General features: G+C 43.4%; 1 protein-coding gene across 1 annotated transcript in view; it reads right to left on the minus strand.

The window, feature by feature from the left end:
* Nucleotides 1–8,440, minus strand: part of LOC138976213 (uncharacterized) — a 15,627-nt gene extending 7,187 nt beyond the window's left edge. The window contains exons 1-4 of the mRNA XM_070349051.1: nt 8,249–8,440; nt 3,929–4,088; nt 2,011–3,422; nt 1,143–1,180 (exon numbers count right to left, since the gene is read on the minus strand). Coding sequence (XP_070205152.1) covers nt 1,143–1,180; nt 2,011–3,422; nt 3,929–4,088; nt 8,249–8,275 — 1,637 coding nt within the window. The 5' untranslated portion in view covers nt 8,276–8,440. The remainder of the gene's footprint in view (nt 1–1,142; nt 1,181–2,010; nt 3,423–3,928; nt 4,089–8,248) is intronic.
* Nucleotides 8,441–8,910: the final 470 nt, after the last annotated feature.

The following is an 8,910-nucleotide window of genomic DNA, read 5'->3' on the forward strand; positions in this document are numbered from 1 at the left end:
AACTTACAAAATGACAGTTTTGCGTCGATGCGTTGATCTCAGGTTTTGATAGCAGACGCCGTTTCTTATGCGCATTAGTTTTGTGCAGGCGCCACACTGACTTTGGAAAAAAAACTCGATTTGACAACACAGCTGTTAAACAGCTTTTTATTAGTTCATTCGTATACAACAAAAAGAAGTTTGAGTTTTTTTAAATTTGAACAAGACTACTTATGAAGAAGACCAAACACAACATCAACAGAAGACTAGAAGAACTAGGATGCAACAAGGGGAGGAAAAGAGAACAGCTAATCCGTACAACGCGAGCAGACGGCAGCGAATTTTTCAGTTTGGGTGAATGGCATTTATACTTGTCTCGTCATGAAGCGAATTTTCCAACCTCAGTTTTAAACGACTACATGAATGTTAGTGCCATGGGTTGTACATCAATACTTCAAAAGGAAAGTGGGGTATTTAGTGTGGAGTTACGAGATGAGAAAAGCCGAATGCGAAAGTTTGTGTCAGTCGGAAACTGCGATCACACAGGCACATAAAAACGGCTGTTCTGTTTTACTCCCCTGTTTGTACTACATCTTTCGACTTTGGGCATTTTGTGGTGTTTAGGGACAGAAAATAATTGGTTTAGTCCTGTTTCATAGGGAAGTTAGCAGAAAAGGGTATGCTATCGACATTTGTAAAGCTGAAAAACATTCCCGAGAAGAATTTCAAGTCGTCAGTGTATGCTGTTGTCGACTGAAACATCGTGTGGTACAGATGGGTAAACCGGAACCATGCGTCTTTGTTATTGCCAATATGCTTTTGGATATTGGCAAAAATGGCCGACTTCCGTAGCAATATGCTTTGATGATCGGAAAAGGGATGTGTGAGACCATCCAATCACAGCCCCCGAATTCCCCCACGTGTCCATCAGAATAGCTATATACAGGCATAAGCACAAATGTTTGTCAGTTTTGACAGCCTGAGATGAGTAGCAGTACTTGCGTACACAGGCTCAAACCAGGGATAGCGGTTAGGGGACGGCATAGCAAAGATAAAAGACACGCACGCACGCACGCACGCACGCACGCACGCACAAACACACACACGCACGCACGCATACACATACACACATACACACACACACACACACACACACGGCATACCTGAAACTGTTCGGTGCACTTGGAGAACCGCCCGCTTGCTAGGAAAAGAATAGTGATCAAAACGTATGGTGACTGCTTGTTCCAACACTCTGTTCAAGAGAACCACGCATATACAGAAAAAGCATATCATTGTGAGATTTCGCGTGATTGTGAGGACGATAAGTCAAATAAGATTCATCTTTTTGTCTTTGAATTAAAATTCAGAATGTCTCGAGTATCCCGCTAGTCGAGTATACAAGACCAGCCTTTGCTACAAAAAAAATTGTAAAAAGAAAATACAACCCTTTCTAAAAGCAACAGGGATCTTTAGTTGTTTATGTAAAGAAGTTGGTAGTTACTCTCCAATAAGCCAAGCTGAGCATGGTTAGCTGATAGCTGCATGATCTCGCGCAATTGCGTGTGGAAAACATCATCACTAATTATATAAACTGTTTAATGTGTAGACCAAGCATCCCACCGATGTCAACTATAGATGATGTTGGCAAACGTCAATAGACGATTTTCGTAAATAACTCCGTCGAGTTTGTATGGGTTGTTAAAGAGTGAATACCCTTGCTTTTACTGGGACAAATAAATGTACACGGGTTCCTGTCCACGAGTTTCAGACACACACGTCGTAAGTGATTGGGCCCTCCAATGTTTGTCTTAGTAAAAGCAAGGGTATTCACTCTTTCATAACCCATACAAGCCTGACAGTTATTTTCGGAATTCGTCTATTAAGAAGGCTGCAAACACAGCAATGTTACATTGTAAAGTATTTGAGGGAACGATGAGAGACTGAGGATAGATTGCCAGGAACACAACAAAAAACAACATCAACGTTTTGTAAAAAAAAAAAAAAAAAAAAAAAAAAAAGGTTCAATCTTACCGGCGTGAAAATCTGCTGACCCTGTGAAAAATCTTGCTGCGCTTTCAAATGAGACGGGTAGTCTCCCCCAGTGGTACCATCTGGATAGGTGTGCTGCTGACCCTGACCTTGTCTTTGCTGAGCCTTCAGGCGGGAAGGATAGTCTCCTCCAGTTGTACCGTCTGGGTAATTATGTTGTTGAACTTGACCTAGACCTTGACTTTGCTGAGCCTTCAGATGGGAAGGATAGTCACCTCCAGTTGTACCGTCTGGGTAAGTATGTTGTTGACCTTGGCCTATACCTTGACCTTGACGTTGCAGAGCCTGTCGGTGGGAAGGATAGTCACCTCCGGTTGTACCGTCTGGGTAAGTATGTTGCTGACCTTGACCTAGACCTTGACCTTGACGTTGCTGAGCCTTTTGATGGGAAGGATAGTCACCTCCGGTTGTACCGTCTGGGTAAGTATGCTGTTGACCTTGAACTAGACCTTGACCTTGACGTTGCTGAGCCTTTTGATGGGAAGGATAGTCGCCTCCGGTTGTACCGTCTGGGTAAGTATGCTGTTGACCTTGACCTAGACCTTGACCTTGACGTTGCTGAGCTTTTTGATGGGAAGGATAGTCGCCTCCGGTTGTACCGTCTGGGTAAGTATGCTGTTGACCTTGACTTTGACTTTGCTGAGCCTTTAGATGAGAAGGATAGTCGCCTCCGGTTGTACCGTCTGGGTAAGTATGCTGTTGACCTTGACCTAGACCTTGACTTTGCTGAGCCTTTAGGTGGGAAGGATAGTCGCCTCCGGTTGTACCGTCTGGGTAAGTGTGTTTTTGTTGCGGGGTGGGGCTGCTGGGGAAGACGTTACCGCTCTGTTGGGCTCTAAGGTGTGCTGGGTAGTTTTCCCCAAACTGGCCAGAAGGGTAGGGCTGTTGTTGAAGTGCTCTACCCGAAGGCCTGGGTTGAAAGCCGCCACCTGTGCTAGCCGGGAAGGTTTGCTGGCCTTGGCTGTTACCCCTTGCTGCTTGCTGGGCGGCGAGGTGAGCCGGGTAGTTGCCCCCGAACTGACCGCTTGGATACTGATGTCCTTGCTGCTGGGCAGCCTTGTGCGCTGGATAGTCACCACCTGTTGTCCCGTCGGGATATGTGTGCTGCTGCTTCTTGGCAGCCATGTGAGCAGGGTAGTCACCGCCCGTAGTACCATCAGGGTAGGTATGGGGTTTCCCGGAAGACCCAGCCTGCTTTTCTGCCTCCTTAGCAGCCTTGTGGGCAGGGTAGTCGCCCCCCGTCGTGCCGTCAGGGTAGGTGTGTTCCCCTCCATCTTCAGCGTCTTTCTTCTCAGGGAACTGTGTTGGCTGCTGGCGAGGCTGGAAGGATATGGGTGCAAAAGGCGGCTGGTTACCCCCGAGGTTGATTGACAGTGACTGAGAAGGGAAGAATGCTGAAAAGGAGGCTGAAACGTTTTAAATGTGCAAAACAAAGAAACAAGCAAATCCAAAAAGACAAACATATCGTGCAGTAGACATCCGCCTGAATATCAGAAATGGCGTTACATCTATACAGGAATACGATATTACCTCTAGCTCTTTGTTACGTTTAGTATTTTATGTTCTAACCCTGCTTTGCCTCCCACACACCTCTGCAAGTTCTGTACACTGTTCCAGCTCAATATCGCCTGTATTTTTTTTGTATCTTTATATTTATCCAACAATGTGGCAGAGAATCATGGTGCATGTGTTGACTGCACAGGCACGAATCACAGTTTTACAGACAGACGTCAGACCAGACAGACCAGATTGCTGTAATGTTTACAGAGTATTATCATGATGGCCACCGACATTTTTTTTACAAACCAACATTGCATTGCCCAGTTTCTTAAAAAAAAAAAAATGAATCTACATGTATCACGCAAATGTTATATCCATGTTGCACGACTTGTGTTCTCACATGAGGGAGTGGCGAGCTCGGATCCTGATGAGGGCAGGCTGAGCGACGCGCCCAGAGAAGAGCCGAGAGAAGACCCCAGGGAGGGAAAACTGCTGCTCGGCTGACCAAACAGCGACTGTGGTGTCACTGGCACACACAACACAGCTCCAAGCACGACCAGCTAAAGACAGATTTTAACAGAAAAACCACCATCTATCATGAAAATAGAAATCAGTGTGTTGTGTATTTGTTAAATTCTCCTCTTTGATTAAAGATTTTTTAACCCTAACCCTAACCCTAACACACACACACACACACACACACACACACACACACACACACACACACACACACACACACACACACACACAAAACAAAACAAACAACTTACAGTTGTATAAATATACCGAACCGTTCCTTCGAGTGCTATGAAAGTATACGTGAAGTTGTCTAGTTTATGTAGTCACAGGATTCCGGAAGTGTGAAAGCAACATGCCATATAACTGCTGGAAGACAGCGGTTTACCTCGTTTATACCCCTACCCCTATCGCCCCCCCCCCCCCCCCCAATCCACCCACCCAAACTGACTAAGCAAATCGGTCTTTTTGTACCCGGGATGTAGCTAATACCTGTCTCATTTGGTATGGCATAGCATCGATTTGTTGTGTGGGCAGCCTCGACGAGAGAGGCTCACGTGACTCCTTTAATATGCATTTTTAAATTCGAAAAGCGTTATAGACACCAAATACAAATATTGTTTGCAGGATACAACGCTTAAAAAAAAAGAACAACACCCCCTCGTATTAATATTTCACTTAAGAAAAACTGGTACAATATGTTCGGACAATTTTAGAAGACCTGCATTTCTGTTCAATAAATAAAAGTGTATTTAAAAACGGCATCCACGTTCATTATCCTCATACATTTTACGCGGCAGCCACATGTTTTAGATATTATTATCCTTCTTCTAACATTAATAATTTTAAAGGGGAAAAGGAGGGGAGGGAGGTTCGTTCATCTATTGCCTACATAACATTTTTCACGACGTGGATGCACGAACACAAAATTTGAATCAATGTCGCCGTTGCTGGGCAATCTGATGCTTACTGCAACTCAAACCGCTTTGTAATGGTATACAGTCGAACCTGTCTAAAGAAACCACCCAAGGGAGTGAGCCAAAGTGGTCTCTTTAGATTGGTGGTCTTTATAGACAGGGTCGCCATTTGGCAAACACCCATCTTCCCAGAAACACTTGAACGTAAGTCACACGTCACACACACACGCAAACCTCCCACTGCACAGAAACACTCTTTTCACGTGTGGAAGTCACTTACACAGCCACACACAGATTTACTTAGTGTTCGTTTTCAGTCTTCTTGATTGAAAAATGAGGGCGTGACAGTGCTGCCTCAACTTTCACAAAACGCCGGATATGACGTCATCAAAGACATTTATCGAAAAAATTAAAAACACGTCTGGGGATATCATTCCCAGGAACTCTCCTGTGAAATTTCATGAAGATCGGTCCAGTACTTTTCTCTGAATCGTTCTACACACACACACACATACATACATACATACATACATACATGCATACATGTATACAAACATACATACATACATACATACATACATACATACATACATACATACATACATACATACATACATACATACATACATGCATACATACATACATACATACATACATACATACATACATACATACATACACACGCACATACACCACCACCCTCGTCTCGATTCCCCGTTTATGTTAAAACATTTAGTCAAAACTTGACTAAATGTAAAAAGACGCACCCACGCACGCACGCACGCCCGAACGCACGAACGTACGCACCCCCAACCCCCCCCCCCCACCACACACACACACACACACACACACACATGGTGGAGAAAGGGTGGGTGATTTGTGACAGGAGATAAACCAGAGATCTAACCTAAGTGCGGACAGAAGGACAGACAAACAAACCTACAGACAACCTCACAGACAACAACAACAACAGACAGAGTGAAACCTATACACCGCCGAGTACACGGGGATGTAACAAACGGCCACTCGTCTCTATGTTGCAGTTGAAGTGCAGCTGTTTGGAATTCACGATTATTCAGATCACGCCGGAAGAGGTTTTAAGGTTGCAAGGCGATTTTATGCCCGGTTGATCTGGTGAACGTTTGACATTTAATGTCATTTTACCATAATCAGTTTGACATCAAATGCAAATATGAATTGAACTGAACCCCAGGGCCCTATTCAGCGTCCCATGTACGACTTTGTAAGGATTTTTCTTGAAAGCAACAGAGAATTAGCATTTTAGCCTCGATTTATTTACTTTTGGATGTGAAATAAAACAAGTACAGATGAAAAACGGGCATAAATAAAATCTGAAGCATAACCACCTACAAATAACAATTTAAAAAAAACTAAAACAGACGTTCACATTAGAGAAATCTTTCCCTTGTAAACCATCATAGATTTGTCTAGGTTTTTACAATGGTCAAGAGTATCCTTCCACTTGGGCACACGTATACCTACGGCTACAGCACTGGTACTATCTGTGCAGAGTGTGCATTGTTTGTCGTACCTGATGTTTGTGTCAATCTGCACAATCAATTCAGCGAATAAGTGGATGATTACATGAGGTGGTTTTACGTGATCGTTTACGCGGGAAGAAAGACATCTTTTGGGCGTAATGGGTAAAAGTAACGCAAAAATATCATCAAGTCTTACTTTAAGAGTCTTTTTACAAAGGCTAAAGACAAACAATTGTAAACTTCACCTCAACGTGGTGTGAACATGCTGTTGTTTTCGACTTTCTATGACGAAGAGGACTTTTTGCACTGTACATCTCAAACTTTACATGGATAATGTCATGACGTTTAAAGGTGAAGGAAAAAAGCTCAGAGGACATTCCCGCAAGCTTCAGAACCCTCGATGTCGACTAAACATCCGGCAAAACTTCTTGAGCAGTCGTGTTCTAAACATGTGGAACAATCTGCCAGACTCTGTGGTCACTGCCCCCACAGTCAACAGCCTCAAGAGTAAACTGGACGCACACTGGCACAACCTTCCCTCCTTCAAACTAAACCCTGAGAGTGCCAGATCGTGACATAGATATATATATATTTTTTTTTTTTTACACCGCCGCGCATTGCCACCTTTTTGTGTATCCCCCCCCCCCCCCCCCCCCCCATCAACTTTGGAACGGTGAACAGGCCCTCACGGGCCTCAACCAGTGATCAAGTCAAATCAAGTCAAGCTTAAATAAAGTTTAGATCAACACTTGGTGTACGTGTAATAAAGACGAGAATGGTTCAAACGTTCCGAAAGAAGAACCGGTGCCTGACTTGTTATCATTAATTTATATATCAGAACTCTTTTATTGTAAAATAGCTTTTCGTTTAAAGGGAGAATGTCAAGATATCTATAGTCAGATGCTGAGAGAGTTGTATATTTTAATTGCACGTTTATGTAAGCTTAAAAGGGGTTTCGTATCATTTTCCACTAAGAGAGATATGGTCGCAACGTAATCAATAATACTTTGAATGTGAGCTTCGAAAAAACAGTATTCTCTGGTAGGAAGTGTTTGTTCTACAGAGAGAGAGAGAGAGAGAGAGAGAGAGAGAGAGAGAGAGAGAGAGAGAGAGAGAGAGAGAGAGAGAGAGAGAGAGAGAGAGAGAGAGAGAGCATTCGGACGCCTCTTTGTTGGTTGCAGGTTTATTTATCGCAAAATTATTTGACCTTCAAATCGAGAATAGAAGCTATCGAGAAAGACAACGAACAAAAAACTTAGGAAATAAACAAAAGACAGGAATAGAGGATGCGCATGGCAAGCTCTGGAAAAAAATCATTTGAAAACATTTTGGAGAATAAACAAAACTTCCACTAAAATTAATACTTGCTATTTTTTTTTTACCCTTCAAAGGAGACTATGGTAGTGTTTTTCGTAAACGAATGACTCGCTTCGAACAAATTTGACAGTTTTGAGGTAGATGAATACGAAATAAAAGCCTGTGGATATTGTAAACAGCCTGCCGATAACCATTCGCTGCAGTCCTTTCCACCAACCCCTTAAACACACACACACACACACACACACACACACACACACACACAACATCACCAATACAAACGACAAACTGAAAAACTGAGGAGAAAAAAACTACACAAAACAAACAAACCAGAATTATCAGAGTAGAACTGAAGAGTAACTTGTAGAAAATAAGCAAACATTCACCGTCATCATCCACGGAAAAATGAAACACATTACTTTGAGAGACACATCCAGTGGAGATCTATATTTTAATGGAAGTACTCACAGAAGTCATCTTGCTTGCAAAACCCATCCTCTCTGACAGTGAGCTGCTGCAATAGTTCTTTCCAAGCCCCAAGGTACACAATGAAACAATGCAAGTTGTGCTGTGAGAAGACAACAGATACAACGCGTGCTGAGAGATTCGATTCTAAACTGATATTCCTTTCTTTCCCAATGGTCCTGTTGTTTGCTTTATTCAAGATGAAGTCCACCCTTTAAATACAGACGTTGACACTCACAGGCGATTCCATTAACCAAGAGAGAGGGGTGGTCGGTACTGTACGTTTCCTTTGGAGAGGATGGGCAGCAGGTAAGGGGGTGGGGTCTTTGGGCGTGCTCTGTCTCTTTGTCTCTCCTACCCCTCCCTCCCCCCTACCCCCCCCCCCCCCACCCGCCCCCTGCCAGTTTGGCGCGCTCTTGGGTGAGCTGGAAAAAGTCAAGAGATTGTTTGCATGTGTCCCATGGATTTTGTCTGGGAATGGACAATAAACACTCACAGACAACGACACTGTAACTCAGTTTCGCAACTAAAAAAGAAAGAAAAACAACATGTTCGTCATAGAAGGGACACCTCCAGAGGAGAAAACTGTCAGGTCAGGATTTTGACTAGTTGTTCTTCAAATTTCAAAACTCGTTTGCAAAACCAAAAGCATAGCAGCTTGGTCT

This window comes from Littorina saxatilis, linkage group LG1 (assembly GCF_037325665.1).
Source record: "Littorina saxatilis isolate snail1 linkage group LG1, US_GU_Lsax_2.0, whole genome shotgun sequence".
Lineage (NCBI taxonomy): Eukaryota > Metazoa > Mollusca > Gastropoda > Littorinimorpha > Littorinidae > Littorina > Littorina saxatilis.